The sequence below is a fragment of the Pinus tabuliformis genome, chromosome X (assembly GCF_031772625.1).
Source record: "Pinus tabuliformis cultivar Carrire ecotype Pingquan chromosome X, CPIR1, whole genome shotgun sequence".
NCBI classification, from domain to species: Eukaryota; Viridiplantae; Streptophyta; class Pinopsida; order Pinales; family Pinaceae; genus Pinus; species Pinus tabuliformis.
Genome location: NC_142308.1, coordinates 1,246,415,848 through 1,246,434,869, shown reverse-complemented (window position 1 = coordinate 1,246,434,869; position 19,022 = coordinate 1,246,415,848). Strand labels below are relative to the sequence as shown.

Sequence of the window (19,022 nt, the reverse complement as noted above, 5' to 3'; positions counted from 1 at the left end):
GAGCAACAATAACAAAATTAATTATCTGTTACTAAACATGCAAGTACTAAATAAATATGGAAATATTTTACTTAATCAATGCACAAAACATGAATTCTATGTGATTAAGAACTTCAGATTTCGTAAAATATATATATATAAAAAGGAAAAAAACACATTAAGCAATATTTTTCTACACTTGATCGAAAGGATATCAGGTTTCAAAATGGGAGGTTAAGTCCAAGAGCGGACCCGAAGTTTTATACACTAATAGTTTATTTTCTCTGTCGGCTCCATAAAGCAGGTAAGGGTCGCATAAGTTTCCGATGTGATTTCTTTAAGGACCGTCGGATCATTGGGGTTCTTATCGAATGGCTATCGGGTTGTATAATGGTCGGAGGTTTATGTGTAAGTTTTATGTGTAAGGTTTCGGGTTTTGTTGACCCTGTTGACTGTTAATCATCAACGGGTCTGTCTTTTGTTGGTCTTTACACTTGTAAAGACGTGTACCATATGTAATATTTTTATCGGTTAATTGAAGGCTCCACTCTTACTTGACCAAAAAACAAAAATCTTCTACACTTTAGTCCCTTGGATGTAGATCAGTTGGCAATAAGGAGCACTGTAACAGGGCACTCCTTGCAACGTCACTGATTCAAACCTTGATTAGCCTGTTGACTATGTGTGAGTCGGTGTGGATACACCTAGAGGCTACAGTGGTAGTGGTCGTAGTGGTTAGAATTGACCCCATGCCACAGACATAGGAATCCGGTCCAGTTGCTCATTCCACCACTCACTGTGTGTGTGTATATATATATATATATAGACACATACACTTTAGAGACAAAACCAAAAAATTAAATTGCAAATGCATGCAGCAAGTTACAAGAATAACCACTGCATAAATATCAATCTTGTGCGAGTAAACCAAGTACTTATACAAAGTTTCAAAGCTGGCACCAAACATGACTTTTCAAAGTTTCAAAAATTGAATTCCAATTAGCAAAACCAAAGTTCAAAGGTCTTTGGATGTTCAAGAGTCTAATCCTTTTCATACTTTTTCGAAGCCTGCCATAGTAGAAAAAATACATTCTTATTTTCTAGATGAAAGGGGCATATATACACCTTTTTTAGTACGTGTCATGTGCTAAGTACTATACATTTTGAGTACAAGTTAAATTCCTTTGACTTTGTAATAGTTCTGTTTTAATTGCACAATGTTTTCCAAAGTTTAACCGAAACACATTCTTAAATTAAATATTTAGAATATTGAAAATATTTTCCACAATTGTGAAAATTTGTAGATTATTTTTTTGATTGGATGAAGAGACTCTAGATGGGACATAATTCCTATTCTCCTTGCTTGAATTGTCAGTCAACAAAATTAATTTTAAAACAATCACAATAAAAATTCTAAGATCCACCACATTGTTAACACGACTTGATAGCAGCTGACAAGATGATAAATGTAATTTTATAGTCGTTATATCACTAACAATGAGAGCAACCTCTTCATGGCAAGCCTTAATGGGATAGCAAAGATGGTGCCATCACCTTTATAGCAGAAAACACCCATCTGTGAGTAAAGGACAGCCATCAGAGACAAATTCAACAATGGAAATGAACCTATTGCCTTCTCTGCACATCCTAAGAAGAAGAATGATGCTGGTTCAAGGAGACAGGGTCAAGGATCTAAGAAGGGATTCAAAGGAAGAGGCAAAGGGAGATTTTACAATTGCAATAGGTTCGGCCACTATGCTAGAGAGTGTCCTCACAAGAAAAATCATCCAAGGGATGACAACAACAACAACAATTACAAAAGCAATGGCAATCAAAGGAACAACAGGTATAACAACAAAGGAAAGAGGAATGCTCCCGCTGCTCGAGAAGGAAATAGTCGACCTCCCAAGAGGACAAGAAATTCCAAGTATGATGAAAGTAATGTTGTAGAAAAACAAAATGAGTTCTATCTTATTTCTGCTCTATCTATTGCCTCTCCTCTAGATACTTTGGATCATTGGTTAATTCATAGTGGAGCCTCAAGGCATTTCATTGGATACAAGGAGACCCTCTCAAATTTAGTTGAGAAGAAAACTAATCTAAAGATTATACTTGGAGATAATGCCACCTACCCCGTGAAAGGGATAGGAATTGTCACTCTTCACTTGAATTATGGTCAAACCATACATCTTCAGGAAGTGTTGTATGTGCCCGATTTGAAGAATAACTTGGTGTCTATTTTTGCGATGGAAGACAAAGGCTTCAAGGTAGCATTCATTGATGGAAAGGTATGTATTTGGCATAGAAACCCTAAAGATGCTTTTACTCTTGGATTTAGGGTTGATGGTCTCTATCAAGTTGGTGGAAGTCCTTTGGGAGCTTTGGCAAGTGATACTTCTCTTCAAAGTGAATTATGGCACCGAAGATTTGCCCACTTATATTACAAAGCCTTACAAGGATGCCTGAGTCTAATGTGAACTGTGGAGTATGTCAGGGATGTGCAGCTGGGAAACATACAAAGGGACCATTCCCTTCTAGTGAAAGCAAGACAACTGATATTCTTCAATTGGTCCATTCTGACCTGTTTGGTGCCTTGCCCGTAACCTCATTAGGAGGATACACATATTATGCAATCTTTGTGGATGACTTCTCACGCAAAACATGGATTTATTTTTTGAAGAAGAAGGATAAAGTGTTCAAATGGTTCTTTTCTTTCAAAGCATTGGTGGAAAATCAAACAAGGAAGAAGATCAAGACGTTAAGGACTAACAATGGAACCTTACATGAATCCAATGAATTCAATGACTTTTGCAAAGAAGCTAGCATTAACAGGGAGACAATTGTTCCATACACTCCAGAGCAGAATGGTGTTATTGAAAGAAAGAATCGAGCGATTATGGAAGCCACCCATGCCATCATCTATGATCAAGGTCTACCAAAATTCTTGTGGGAAGAAGCTGCCAACATTGTTATATATGTTCAAAATATGAGCCCTCATCAAACCTTGGATTTCAAGACACCCGAGGAAGTCTTCATGGATAAGAAACTTGATGTTTCTCATTTTAAAATCTTTGGTTGTCCTGTGTATTTTCATGTGCCTAAAGAGAAAAGGAATAAGTTGGAAGCTTCTAAGAAGAAAGGTATATTCGTCAGATACAGTGAAAATTCAAAGGCATATAGAATATATGTACCTCATCAAAGAGATGTAGAAGTGAGTAGAGATGTTACTTTGATGAAGACACTGCCCTTGGGAAAGCCAGAGATCTCCCCATTTCAAGGAAGGATGATGATGCTGCTGAAAAACAAGAAGAACCTCCAATAGATGAGCCTATGCCCGATGTTGATGGCCCAATGGATCCTCTTGATCCACCTCTTGGTGATCCCTCTACCTCAAGGAAAAGACCACTATGGCTCAAGGATACACTTCAAGATGTCAAAAAGCATACTGCTCCAAGAGGGACATTTGGCGAAAGTAAGAAGCCTAACAGGTATCAAGGGTACTTGGTTGCCATGAGTACTATTATTCAAGATGAATCTTGCACGTTCGAAGAAGCTGTAAAACACTAGGTATGGAAAGATGCAATGAATGAGGAATATGAATCAATCATGAAGAATGATGTCTGGGAAGTGGTGCCTAGACATAAGGACAAGTCTTTGGTCACTTCTAAATGGATCTACAAGATAAAACATGGAACAAATGGAAGTGTTCAAAATTATAAAGCAAGGTTCGTGGCTCGTGGTTTCTCTCAAAAGGAAGGAGTGGACTATGACGAAATTTTCGCACCAATGGCTCAATACACCACTATTTGATCTATAATCGCTCTTGTTGCCAATCAAGGATGGAGCCTACATCAAATGGACGTCAAGACTGCTTTCTTGCATGGCTCACTTAAGGAGGAAGTCTACTTGGAACAACCGTAGGGGTTTGAAGTACAAGATCGAAGGTCTCATGTATGCAAGTTGAAGAAATCTCTCTATGGGTTAAAGCAAGCTCCTAGGGCTTGGTATGAGAGAATTGATAGTTATCTTATGAAGTTGGGATTTACAAGGAGCTATGTTGATCCAAACCTATACTTCAAGGTTGAAAAGGACATGCCACTTATTTTGGTCCTTTATGTTGATGATCTCTTTCTAACTGGTGTAAACCCTCTCATTTATCAATGCAAGAGAGAGTTGACTTCTGAATTCGAGATGAAGGACCTAGCACTGATGCATTATTTCCTAGGCTTGGAGGTTAGGCAAAAGTTAGGAGAGATTTTCCTTTCTCAAGGGAAATACATTTTGAAGCTATTAGAAAGATGTGGGATGGTGGAATGCAAGTTTGTGTCTACTCCGATGGAACTAAACTTCAAGAAGCTATGTGGAAGTGCTACTGGTCTCGAATTGGCAAATCCTTCTTAATATAGACAACTTGTGGGGGGCCTGATGTTCTTGGTAAACTCCCAACTGGACATATGCTTCGCTGTAAATACTTTGAGTCAATTTATGGTTGAGCCTCATCACATACATTGGGTTGCTGCAAAGAATCTCTTAAGATATCTTCGTGGCACTATCAACTATGGGTTGAGATACACTATCAGGAATGAGGCTACATGGATATTCTGATGTTGACTGAGCTAACAGTGTGGTGGATGGAACAAAGGCATGCCCAAATGGTGCTTCTCTTTGGGATCTGCTTCAATTTCTTGGATGAGCAGGAAGCAGAAATTGGTTGCTCTAAGCACCACCGAGGCCAAATATATTGCAGCTAGTATGGCTTGTTGTGAAGCTATTTGGTTGAGGAAGCTCTTCAATGAGCTATTTGAGCATGTGTTGGATACCACCGTCATCTATTGCAATAATCAAAGTGGGATTCGCCTTTCAGAGAATCTCGTGTTCCATGACCGCTCCAAGCATATTGATATCAAGTACCACTTTATCCGGGATATGGTACAACGAGAGCAATAAGGCTCTAACACATCAGGACAAATGAACAAGTTGCGAACATCCTCACAAAGCCGTTGGGGAAGGTCAAGTTCTTAGGCTTCCGAGACAGACTTGGAGTTGTGGAAAGGCCCTCCCATGAGGGTCCCATTTGAGTTGAACATTGAGCTCTGGGAGCTCCTAGGGGTCTGGGGTACTTGTTGGAGCTATGTGCAACCATAGGGTGAGTGGTTCACCTTCCCCTATAGGTACGTTGTGTGCAGGGTGAGTGGTTCACCTTCCCCTGTGACACCCCATGATGATATATGTGAGCATAGGATGAGTGGTTCACCTTCCCCTATGACACCCCATGATGATATATGTGAGCATAGGGTGAGTGGTTCACCTTCCCCTATGGCATATGAGCAGGATGAGTGGTTCACCTTCTCCTGCGAATGCCCTAGCATACATCTTACCCTTGCAGTTTGGGACTCTTAGGAAGTACCTCTCATTTGGCCAATGAGTTGGGAAAAGTGGTTAGGGACCATAGCACTACAGATGGACACATTATGTACTGTCATACTCCCTATGTCTAGGATGCATGATGTTCAACACCTTGATCACTTAGGATCTATGAAAATTCCTAGACTTGAAGAAACCCCTACTGCAGCAAATCTGAAATTACTTCACCTACTTGATTTTTAAATTACATTCATCAAGTTATTTTTCTGATTACTGAAGCACATTACATCTGCAACCTACAATAATTAAATATTTAATCTCATGAAACATAAACTAGAGCACAGAACAAAATACAGAGGACACTTATTTTTGGACACAATAGTCCCCGGAAAAACCCAATGTGGAAAACCGGTGTAGCAACTCTGAGGGTTTTATTATTACCTAAGTTGCAGGAAACGCAGGGGGAGGGTCCGTTTCCGTACGGAAACGAAACGGAAACGCGTTTCCACGCCGTACGGGCCCCGTTTCCCACAAAAAAATACTTGTTTTTTAAATTTCTTTTTTTTCTAATTAGTTTTTAATTTTTTTTAGGGTTTCTAATCACTTCTAGAAACCATTTCTAAAGTTATAAAAGAGCAGTGCCTCTCATTCTCTCATCACACTATTCAGCAAGGAGTTTCTCTTGGAGATTGGCAGTTGTTTCAGTAGCTGGTGTTTTGAGCATTGAGCAAAGTAGATTTCAGCAGCGGGAGAAAGAGATTTCAGCAGCAAGAGAAGGAGATTTCAGCAAGAGATTTCTGTAGCAGCAGATTTGGCTCAACTACAGCCATAATTCTCTTCTCTTTTCTGGCATTTCCGGGTAGTTTCAACCACAGAAAATTAATTTGGGTAAGCCACATTCATTTTGTTAGTTTTTTCTTACTATTTCTTCAATTTTTCTAGGGTTTATGCAGCTAAATTGCTGAAAAAAGTTTTTTATTTATAGATTTGTTTTTTAAATTTATTTTTGCAGCAAATTTGGCTCAGCTACAGCCATATTTCTCCTCTTTTCTGGCATTTTAGGGTAGATTCAGCCACAGATAATTAATTTGGGTAAGCCACATTCATTTCTTAGTTTTTTTCTTACTATTTCTTTAATTTTTCTAGGGTTTATACAGCCAAAAATATGAAAAACGTTTTTATAAATTTATTATTTACAGATTTGTTTTTTTAATTTATTTTTGCAGCAATGGCTTCCAGCCAAAGTGCAGCTGCAACTTCAAACCCTAGGGCCAACCCAAGGGCTGAATATTATCCTCTTTGGAGGCATGTGACGAAGCTTCAAAAATGTGGAGGTGGTGGCTCATGGGAATGGCGATGCACTCTTTGCAATAATACGTACAAGGGCTCCTACCCAAGAGTGAAGGCGCATCTGTTGCATGGAGGAGGACAGGGGATTCTGGGTTGCACAAAAACATCAGATCCGTTGGTAAGGAGGGCATATCAAAGAGAGCAAGATGAGGCGGATGGTACTAAGAGAAAGCATGATGAGCATACTCAGGCTACATCTAACATTGAGCCAAGGATTGTAGTTGAAGCAAGAAAGAGGAGAGGTGGTCACAGTCAAGAACATGAACAAGCAGCACCCAAACATACCAGAGGCTCAGGGGCATCCCAATCAGTTCAGGATAGCAGAATTGCTAGATTGGTGAATGTGCAAGCAAGAGAAGAAGTTGATTCCAGAGTGGCCAGGTGCATTTATACATGTGGTATCCCATTCAATGTTGTTCGCTCTCCTTACTGGCAAGATATGATAAGGGCAGTTAACAAAGCTCCTCAAGGGTAGAAGGGGCCCAACTATGAGAAAGTCAGAACCCAGCTTCTCAAAAATGAGAAGGAACTTGTGGAGGACGTTTTAGCTCCAATTCGTTCTTCCTGGAGTAGCTCTGGGGTTACCATAGTCTCAGATGGTTGGACAGATGAGGCGCAGACCATTGATAAATATCATTGCACTTCCCCCAAAGGAGCAATGTTTATCAAGGCAGAAGACTGCTCAGGAGAGGTGAAAGATGCACAGTTCATTGCTGATGTTATTATAAAAGCTATTGAACAAATAGGGGTTAACAGGGTGGTGCAAGTTATCACGGATAATGCACCAGTTTGCAAAGCTGCAAGTTTGATTATTGAGGGGAGGTATGACCACATATTTTGGACACCATGCATTGTCCATAATCTGAATCTGATCTTAGAGGAGATCGACAACAAAGTTTCCTGGATAAAGGAAGTCACAGGGGATGCAAGGGAGATTATCAAATTCATCACCAACCACCACCAGTCTCAGGCCATATTTCGAGAGTACTCCAAATTGGAGTTGTTAAAAGTTGCTGAGACAAGATATGCCTCAAACTTCGTGATGTTGCGCCGCCTTGTTGAGGTTAAGCATGCATTAGTTTCTATGGTGGTGAGTCAACTGTGGATTGAGTGGAGACAAGCAGATTCAGAGCGGGGATCTATGGTGCGTAGATTGTGCCTTGATGAGGATTGGTGGAGCAAGGTAGATTTCTTGCTAAAGTTCACAACCCCTGCATTTGAGCTTCTCCGGAGTGCTGACACTGACCAACCTTTCTTGGGAGAGGTATATGATGGCATGGATTCCATGGTTGAGAAAACTATGGAAATCATTTCGCAGGAGTCTCCACAACTTCTGTTTGTTGATGATCATTTTGCTGGTTTGATCAAGAAAATCATTGTTGACAGGTGGAACAATTTCAATACACCATTGCACACTTTAGCACATGCTTTGAACCCCAAATTTTATGATGAGGAGCTTATTGCTAAAAGCAATGGGAAGAGGAAGGCACCCCATAAGGATAGAGAGGTGGCTACTGGGGTGAAAAAAGCACTAATGAGAATGTTTCCTTCTCACCTACATAGGGAGGTAAAGGAGGAATTTGCCAGTTTTGCTGCAGGAATAGATGATTATGCAGATATATCAGCTTTGGAGGAGAGAAGCACCATGAATCCAGTTAGGTGGTGGATTTGTCATGGAGCAAATGGTGTACATTTGCAAAGCCTTGCCATTCGTATTCTTTCACAAGTGGCAAGCTCTTCATCAGCAGAAAGGAATTGGAGCACTTATGGTTTTATTCATTCTGTGAAGCGCAATAGGTTGGGCTCACAGAAAGCAGAGGATCTTGTTTATGTGCACTCCAACCTTCGCCTTGCATCTCGTAGGGGTCCAGAATACAACAGTGGTCCTTCTAAAGAATGGGATGTGGATGCAGAAAATCCTGATTTGGATCTCTCTCTTGCTGCCCTGAATATTGAGGAGGATTCTGGAAGTGGAATTGGTGCATCATCTTCTTCAGCACCACCATCCACTGTTGAGCATTTTGCTGCTTCTATTTTTGATGAGGATTGTTATGATGAGGATTAGTCTTTTGTGACTTGTCTCTATAGTTCTTGCAGCCTTATAGTCTTTATTGTACTTGCAGCCTCATATACTAATATAAATAAAGGCTGATTTTGGATTTTCCAGTTCCTATATTTTTATTTTCATTATGTGATGACTCATGAGTAAATGTGATCATTGTGATGTAAATTTAATCTTAATGTTAAAATGTTTAAGTAAATGTATCATTAATGCTTTATGATTGCACATATATATGTTAATAATTTTTAAATGTTTTTAATATATATATATATATATATATATATATATATTCGTGTTTCCCCGTTTCCAAAATTTGGGGAGGTCGCATTTCGTTTCGCTTCCGCGTTTCGTTTCGCTTCCCCGTTTCCCCGTTTCGTGCAACTTAGATTATTACGCATGAGAAATATAGGAATACAAATCTAGGATGCTCATCTAGCAATCCTTTAGAGAGAAAATACTAGTGGAAAATCTGAGTGAGTTTTACGTCACTTCACCCGGCAGAATTCTGGTAAATCCAGCACAAGACTGGCTAACCCCAATTATTTCTACGTCACCTCTTATGCCCTTTGCGTCAGCTATCCCGGCTATTCCGACAGTTTTCGGCAGTTCCGGCTGTTCCCGACAGTTTCGGTTGTTCCCGGTAGTTCTAGCTTCTGCCCTCTGCGTCAGCTTTCTCGGTTATTCCGACAGTTCCGGTTTCTGCCCTCTACGTCAGCTTTCCCGACTGTTCCGGCACTTCCCGGCAGTTCTGATTGTTCTCGGAAGTTCCGCTTTTGCCCTCTACGTCAGCTTTCCCCACTGTTTCGACTATTCCTAACAGTTTCGGCTTTTGCGTGACATGTAACTTTTCTGCTCTACTGATTCTCTTTGCCTCTCTGTCTGTATTCTCCGGAAAGTCCTTCTCCCGGATTTTCACTGCCCCTCTACTGTAGAATGATCACTTAATTCGAAATCATTAACAATCCCTGCCCTAGGAATCAAATTCTTAATCAATTTGTTCTCTCCGTGTGTGTTTCCAAATGAACCCCAAGCCTCCATTTTATACTTTTCCTGTTGAGTCTTCAACGGTCAAGATTAAGTCTCTAATCAACGGTTAAGATTAAAACATGACTTGATCCATCTTCTAGATCATTCTCACCCATATTTTGATTAATATCCCATTAATATTTTAATTTCCCTAAGTTTAGACTTAGGAACCCCATTTAAAATATTAATTATTTTAATAAAATACAATCCATGTGGAATTTCACCAAACAGCCTCTGGGTTCTTTAGAACTCATGTGCCTTAGCCTCTTCACCAATTTTCAAGGCTAAAGCACTTTCGATGCTACCAAAAGCTAACACTCCCTCTTAGAGAGGAAAGTGCTCTAGCAACAATGTCCACCTACATACTGCTCTGTTTCTGAAGCACTCCTTTCTACATTGTTGCTGCCACCAACACTATGTTGTTGTGGTTACTGTACTCAATGTTGTGAAAATCGTGATTGGGATTAAATCGGCGCAGGGAACAAACCGGAAAAAATCGAAATTATAGGGAAAAAATCGTTTGGTACAAAAATATTCATTTTTTTCATTTTTTTTCAATTTTTTTAATATCTAAACCATCTACAACATAAAATAAATACATTGACACATAAATATGATAAAAAAAAAACTAATATATAAGATGTTTAATATCATTTCTAGCGCTAAAATCACACATAACATTGAATCATGTCCTGAATAGTAAGTCCTGACTCCTGAGTCCCAACTCAGCCTCAAAATATCAACAAAAAATATGATATTGTATCTCATCATGTCATAATGTCATATACAATAAAATGAAAGTCTAATCCTATTGATTTCCTCTCCCCCTCTTGCGAGAGAATGCCACAGCCTTTCCTTTCCCTCTAGATGTAGATGCTGGTGCCTGTGCTGGTGGAGATGGCAGTGGAGTCTAATGTGCTCTAGAAGCTGAAGAACTAGAAGTAGGAGCTATAGGAGGTAGACCACGTCCTCTACTGGTGGCAGGGGTAGCCCGGGCAGGTGATGTCACCTGGAAACATTACAATCTCCCAATCCTGAAATCCTGAAAAACCGATAAGTCTGTTGGATTTTAAATGAAATCTAAAATTCTACGTTCTCCATATGAAATCCAATGAGGCTAGAACCACTCTCAAACATCCTGAGTCATTTCATGGTAATGTTAAAAATTTAAGTAAAAGGATGAAAATGCAGATTAAGGAGAATGTCACTTTTACTTTAAGAATTTAACATTACCATGAATAGCATATCCATACTAGGGCCTAGATTTGATCATTAAGCTGCCCCACTCAAAAATTATTTGTTTCTTTCAAAAAAAATTGCATGAAAAAACCCAAAAAAACATTATAAAACTATGTTGTCGCAACCCCCGACGATTTTTTAAGTTTTTATCGCGATTTTTTCGTTTTTATCGCGATTTTTTCATAAAATCGCGATTTTTTCAATAAAAATCGGCAAAAAAAAATCCGGCGATTTTTTCGTTTAATTATCGCAATTTTATCGGCAGAGGGAAAAAATTGCGATTTTTTCATTTTATCGCGATTTTCACAACACTGACTGTACTGCTGCCCATGACACTACCATTGCCACTGCTACATCTGTACTACAACTCCCTCTCAAACGCTGCATCTGTGATGCTACTAGCACTGCCACTGCTAACACTGCATCCGTACTGTAACTCAGTTGCTGAGAGACGCAACTGAAAAACATCCAAAATTAGTTGAACTTAATTGTGTTCAACATAATACAATGAACATTGGAATCTGACTACTGCGGATTCTGACCCTCTAAATCTGTTGCATTACTGCTGACTCCTGCACTGTGCCAAACGCATTGCTGCCAACCTTGCTCTGCGTTGATCAGTATTTGGTCCCCAGCTACTACATTTGTCCTCCAAACACTCCACTGCATCATCTAACACTAAGTCCATCTCGCTACTGTTGAATCTTAGGCTCCCGTAGCAAGGAATTGATCCAAGAGGTGGCCTCAAGGATCCTGCCCACATGCAGTCCTCCTGACTACAGCTCAATGTCGCCCCATCTCCCTCCTGGACATGTATGGACACTCATGGCAAACTCATCCTCGTCAATCTTTATTGAAGCAGCCTTAGGATCATGTTTCTCATCCTTATCCTTTTTCTCCAAAGGACACTGGGATGCATAGTGGCCCATATCGCCACAACTGAAGCATTTCCTTCGAAATGTCCTTTCGCTTCGGCTCTTGTTGTCCCTTCGATGCCAGAGCTGCCTTCTCCTCCTCCTCCTTCGTCTTTGTGCCACTCCCACTACTGCCACTGAGGTTGACCTTCACTAGATCCCTCCTTAACTCCTCTTGTTGAAGAGCCGCCCACATCTCCTCCTATGAAGGTAGTTTCTCTCTGCCCAATATGCTTTGGATGAAAACTTGCCATTCATCTGAGACTCCATTCAAGGCTATCCTCACCATCGTGGTTGGATGAGGAGTGGACCCCACTGCAACAAGTTGGTCTCTAGTGTCCTGAAGACGTTGAAGATAGAGGTTCACCCCTTCTCATTTCTGCATCAAAGTCCATTGCAAGTTCTGCTCCAAATACATCTTTCATTGTTCGGAAGAGCCTTCATACAAAGAAGACAAGGCTTCCCACATTTCTCGGGTTGTATCCTTGCCCTACAAGTGTGAGACCACATGATCTTGAACTCCATCGAGAATGAGCCTCTTTGTCTTCCCCTGCTCGGCTTTATACTTCTTCTTCTGATCGTTGTCAGCAAGAACAGCTACAACACTTTTGACATAGGCCTCGAGATCATATTCCTCTAGAACAGCTAAGATTTTGGTCTTCCATATGACATAGTTGGAGGCTTCGTCCAAGTTGTCCTAATCTCTGAGCCCATGTGATGCCATCTCACCCAACTGTCGAACTAACTCCTCTAGTCACTGCTTAGCACTACTCAGTTGCTCAACAAGTGAAAAATTCGAACTTTCTGGCGGAAAAGTTCTCTGAGGTGAAAATTCCCCTTCTACCTATCTTCGTTCTTTTCTAGCGGATTTCTGCCCTGGCGGAAACTGCGCCCTTCAAGCACTACACTAAGGCTCTGTTTCACTCCCTCTGCCTCTACAAACTCGCAAACTGGAAATCGTACCTCTCTATCGCTTCACTCAGAGAGAGATTTCCTCGGATCTTCTTCCCGGAAAGGACTGCGCAATCCCTTCAAGGGGATTCAAATTGCTGCCAAATGCAGCTTTCGGCCTCACTGCTCAGCATTGGATCTGCTCTTCCTGTTTCAAAATCAATGCTCTGATACCATGTGAAAATTCCTAGACTCGAAGGAACCCCTACTGCAGCAAATCTGAATCTACTTCACCTACTTGATTTTTAAATTACATTCATCAAGTTATTCTTCTTAATACTGAAGCAAATTACTTCTGCAGCCTACACTAATTAAATATTTGATCTCATGAAACAAAAACTAGAGCAAAGAACAAGATACATAGGATACACTTATTTTTGGACACAATAGTCCCCGGAAAACACAATGCGAGAAAATCGGTTCAGCAGCTTTGAGGGTTTTATTATTATGCATTATAAATATCTGAATACAAATCTAGGATGCTCATCTAGCAATCCTTTACCGAGAAAATACTGGTGGAAAATTTGTGTGAGTTTTACCTCACTTCACCCGGCAGAATTCTGGTTGATCCGGCACAAGATTGGCTAACCCCAGCTATTTCTGCGTCAACTCTTTTGACCTCTGCGTCAACTTTCCCGACATTTCCGGCTTCTGCCCTCTACGTCAGCTTTCCTAGCAGTTTCGGTTGTTCCCAACAGTTCCGTCTTCAACCCTCTGCATCAGCTTTCCCGGTTGTTTTGATACTTCCCGACAGTTCCAGTTTCTGCCCTCTGCGTTAGCTTTCCCAATTGTTTCGACAGTTCTGGTTGTTCCCGGCAATTCCGGCTTTTGTGTCAACTTTCCCGACTGTTTCAACTGTTCCCGACAATTCCGGCGATTCCTGGCAGTTCCAGCTTCTGCGTGACAGACAACTTTTTTGCTCTGTTGGCTCTCTCCGCCTCTCTATCTGTATTCTCCAGAAAATTCTTCTCCCGGATTCTCACTGCCCCTCTGCTGTAGAATGATCACTTAATTCGAAATTCTTAGCAAACCCTACCCTAGGAATCGAATTCTTGATCAATTCGTTCTCTCCATGTGTGTCTCCAAATGAACCCGAAGCCTCCATTTTATACTTTTTCGATTAAGTCTTCAACAGCCAAGATTAATTCTCTAATCAACGGCTAAGATTAAATGATGACTTGATCCGCCTTCTAGATCATTCTCACCCATATTTTGATTAATACCCATTACTATTTTAATTTCCCTAAGTTTAGACTTAGGAACCCCATTAAATATATCAATTATTTTAATAAAATACAATCCGGGTGGAATTTCACCAAATGGTTTCTGGGTTCTTTAGAAGTCATGTGCCTTAGCCTCTCCACCAATTTTCAAAGCCAAAGCACTTCTGATGCTACCAAAAACTAATAGTATCAAGTCCGATTAGGGTTCTACCCCTGGTTATGTGGACTGACTTTTGTCAATGGAGAGCGGTAAGGTCTTTTGACTCACTCTCTCGATCAATCCTTCTTATTATCTATATCAATCTTGAGCAAAGACGAGACGAGATGCACAGATAGTACATGATGATTCAGATGTCATGATGATGGATGAATATTGGCACGTGGAATTCTCCCTAGTTGAGATGGAGTGTTAAAATATGCAACTAGGGCCAAATTCCACTTTGGGTTAGCTCATTTGAAGAAGATAATTATTGTGTTGACTTCCTCTTTCCGAGACGTCCAAAATTGACCTAAGGATCATTGAATTTAGACAAGGAGAAATATGATTTTGAAGGTCAACCCACACATGTGCAATTGGTCAAGGTCGATTTGGGGTTAATTAGACAAATTGAACCCCTCCCCATCACATATAAATAGAAGAGACCTCCAATCTCATTTGGCACATTCACAACGCATCATTCCTTCTCTCTCCTACATTGATTGGTTCGTACAGATTGCAGGGCAGCCTATTCCTTTTCACACGTGCAAGATTTTTGGAGGCATCTTTCACTGTTTGGGTTGAATTCTATAGTAGGATTGTTTGACCTTGTTTGACCAAGTTACCCTCATTGGTTTGACTTCGTTTTACCACCAAAAGTTCGATCTTGGAGGGCCAAGTTGCTGGGCACAGAAATCGAGGAAATATAGACAAGTTGACCTACATTGACCGTAGACCTGTGTTGATTGTTTGACCACAAGGTTGACTTTCTGGTTGACCAAGTTTGACTGCTCCTTTGTTGACTATTTTTGTTGTTAGTCGACCTCCAAGGAAAGTCAAATTACTTTGACCTTGACCGAGCTCAAGCAGGACACTTTTACTTCTGCGTTGACCACTATTGACTTTCTGGTTAGGGTTGTTTGACTGCTATTAACTGAGAGCATAATTGTAGATTTTGATTGATCCATCTATTTGACTAATGGCAGTGATATTGGATCATCTATTTGGCAAGTCAACTTTGATGTTGACTTTGTATCATTGTACTCTAGTGGATATTCTCTCTGTTGAACATTTGATATTTGATAGTAAGAAGGATTGATCAAGGGTTTTCCCCATCTTGGGGTTTTTCCCTGGCTTGAGCCAAATTATTGTGTTCTCTTGTCTTGGTTTTGTTGATTTGGGGTAGAATCGGATGTGCTCTAGCCATGAAAATTGGTGGAGAGGCTAAAGCACATGAGATCTCCAAGACCCAGAAATGGTTTGGGAAGATTCTAACTGGTTTGGGAGATATTAAAATGATTAATATTTTTAATGGAGTTCCTAAGTCTAAACTTAAGAAAAATAAAATATTAATGGGTATTAATTTAAAACTGGGTTAGAAGGGTCCAAAAGTCATGGATCAAGCCAAATCTAATCTTAGCCATTGGTTAGAGATTTAATCTCGACCGTTGATGAACCAACGAGAAAAGTATAAGAGGAGGCTTGAGGGTCAGTTAGACTCTTGGAGAACACACCAGAGTGATCAGTCATTCGATTTTCTAGAGCGGGGTTTGATAAGAGAAAGCGAATTAGTGATCAGCAGCGAGGGGCAGTGAATACATAGCAAAGAGGCAGAGTTGGTACCAGAGAGAGTGCAGAGCCCAAAGAGGTTGGCGCAGAGGCAACTAGGAGTTGCGTACAGCCAGGAGAGGCCAACGCGTGTGACGCAGAGGGTCTAACGGCTGACGTATAAGCTTCAGAAGCTACGCAGAGGCTAGTAGAGCTTACGCAGGGCCAAGAGGCAACGCTGGGAGGATTTCGTGGGACAGACTGGGAGCTGGTGAGCCGGGTAAGGTGACGCATTCCCTATCAAAGTGACACAGAGAAGTGGAAGCTGCAATTGTTGCTGTGGTATTGTTCATCCGGTGATTAATCAGCCAGAATATCTGTCTCCGAGGAGAGGTACTACTGCCGAGGACATTCTCTGTTGGGTGAGCTATTTCTGGCACCCTAGTTGTATTCTGAAAACTGCATAATAATAAAACCCTCTGAATAGCTGCACCAGTTTTCCCACATTGGGTTTTTCCGAGGACATTGGTCCAAAAATAACAATGTCACTTATGTGCTTGTTTACTTTCAGTTGATGATCTGTAGATGTTGATACTGTACTTGAGTTTATTTTCAGTATTTACATGGTAAATAACTTGTTAAGTAATTGAACAAGTAGGAATAAATAAACTAGATAGTACAAGAAGAGTTTCTAACGGGTAAAACTTAGAAATTACAACTGCCTTGTCTTCCGCAGTTTATTGTATATGTTCTATCTACAGTTACTGTCAATGTGAATTAATGGTTTATGTGATTGCTATTGGAAACTAAGTAAAATTATCATTGGGCTAATAAAAGGATATTGAAGTAATTGTTGCAAGCATAGAACATACCATTGCTATCTAAAATTAACACAAGAGACCAAGATGAAGGAGCATTTCATCTTGCATTGCCCTATCTACTACAAGATGAAAATTGCCTTTACCAAAATTCAAGAAGTTCAATCTCCACCTTCTTCAACAATCCAAACTAGAATATCCTCACTCACTTCATGCGGGATATATTTGGACATAGATCACATTTTCTTCATGGTCACACCCAACTAGAGACTATCAAGAGAATCACCTCTTTCTTCCCAGTTGTTTCACCAGCTTAGAAGAGCAAGTAGTAGATAAAGACCAACACCTCTTCAACTTCCAAATCTATGAGGCCTTCAATTTCATCTCAACCCCCTAACTCAAGAGGTCAACCAACCTCCTCGAGACTCCTTTGAAATTGTCATTCTAGACCTCAAGACATCTACCACCAATCCTCTGGACAAATTAGCTCTAGCAAATCACAAAGTCCAATTCCCCTGTTCGAAATACAAACCATTTGATCAAGTCCAATGGCCAAACTTTTGTCAAAGGTTTTTCCCCAAAGCATTGGATGTCAGAAGAGATAGTCTTCCTCGATCTTTTGCTCCCCCAAGGATCAAGCACCAAGGCCCCTCAACCTAAGATACTCTCTAACTGACCTTGTCTAACAGTGCATCAACCCCTTCATAGTGGTTGATGACTCTAATGAGGAGCCTACTTCTTTGTGATCCCACTCAATTTCAACTTTCAACAAAGTAACCAAAAGTGCTAGTGTACATTTCAATTCATCAATCCCCCTTGAATTGTAGCTATTTAAGTCCTATCACCAGCCACCCTGACCATCCTCCTTTTTATACTAAAGATCGACTCAATTGGTTTTAGCATTCTTCATTTTCATTTTCATCTACCTTGTACATCTTCTTTTAGCTAGCTGCTTAGATTTTGTGTCGGGTTGCTTTCCCAGTCCAGCTTTGCCCTGAGATATTTTAGTCCCATTACCCTACTTATTGTGGTCATTCATTGTTCATATTAATTATCTTATCTATTTTGCGAAGAGAGACAGGAATTGGGGACAAATGTAAAGTCCCTTGGATAAGTTTAAGTCGATTTAGAATAAACTAACGTAGCCAAACGATCCTGAATTTACAGGTGCCAACTACAGACTTCCCTAGCCACAGTGCAAATGTGGATACCTAACGAGCGGACAGCCCAAGTCATGGTGAGAATGTGAGTACCTGATAGAGTTATGCTCACTAAAAGAAGAAAGAAAATAAATTAAAGTCATAAATAGACTGTTGTATCTCATAATATTGAAAGAGTCAAAATGCAGCCAATAAATGTAGGAATTAACCCTAACAGTTATCACTAAAACCATAAATTGCTTTGTTACTGCCCAACCCAATGTCCTTATATTTTTCATGCAGAAACTTGAAAATCTTACTATTACGCATGCTCTATATGCTTCCAACTCGTCCTTGCACTCTTCTTTGTCCCATTGACCTTTCAGATATTTTTCCGTGTACCACCTGCGAACAGAACATTAGAAAACAAATGCTTGGATTCCTTTATTCATAAAACCATAATCGACTAAACATCCTTAGCCCCCACGCCCATGGCTACATCGAGAACAGGAATCTAGCGACTGTAAATTGCTTCGGCAAAATTCGAACAAGTCAAAACCGAAGAAAATGTCAAGGGAAAAAGAGAACAGAGAAACATACCGGTTGAAACAGTCATTGTACGCAATCCTCAGACGAGAGCACGCCGAAGCACTGGTCCTTCCGGCACCCATCTTTGGAATCGGTTCTCGGGGCTGGCGAGTCGTTCAAGTGATTTGGGTATTCCAAAATTCAAGAAGTTGCAGGATCGATTCCCGGCGTTTCACCTTTCGTGCATCGTCGTGTCGAAGGCGGGCCCTTTATTATCGTGACTATTGCTGGTGTGACCCTGGGCGCATATTCGCACAAAAATTATAAATTATATTCCACGAAAGTGATGCGATTATGCGATTTGGAAGAGGTTGGTAGTTTTATCCAAAAATTCCAACGTGTCTCTACTTTCCCTTTTTTTTTTTTTTTTGAAATTGGATGAAAAAATGGAAAGAAAGAAAGAAGTTATTTTAATTTCTACGAGGTTAAAGATAGTTTATGGGGCAGATTGATATATTTGGCTTTCTTTTTGTGAAGTTTCAAAATAAATGCTTCTAGCTTCTCGACAAATCCTTCATTAAATAGATTATCCCAAGAGCTAGACAAACCCTTCATTAAATAGATTATCCCAAGAGCTAGCTGCTAGCATATCTGCATAGTTTTCCTTGTTGTCTTTGAAGATCTC

The 19,022-nt window shown here is 40.3% G+C and overlaps 1 protein-coding gene across 2 annotated transcripts in view; it reads right to left on the bottom strand.

Annotated features, from left to right (window-relative positions):
• Positions 1-18,655, bottom strand: part of LOC149144489 (protein phosphatase) — a 59,041-nt gene extending 40,386 nt beyond the window's left edge. The window contains exons 1-2 of one of the 2 annotated variants that reach the window (XM_089447338.1): positions 18,410-18,655; positions 18,130-18,214 (exon numbers count right to left, since the gene is read on the bottom strand). In XM_089447338.1, coding sequence (XP_089303464.1) covers positions 18,130-18,214; positions 18,410-18,480 — 156 coding nt within the window. In that variant the 5' untranslated portion in view covers positions 18,481-18,655. The remainder of the gene's footprint in view (positions 1-18,129; positions 18,215-18,409) is intronic. The other variant, XM_089447337.1, reaches the window with a different exon arrangement.
• Positions 18,656-19,022: the final 367 nt, after the last annotated feature.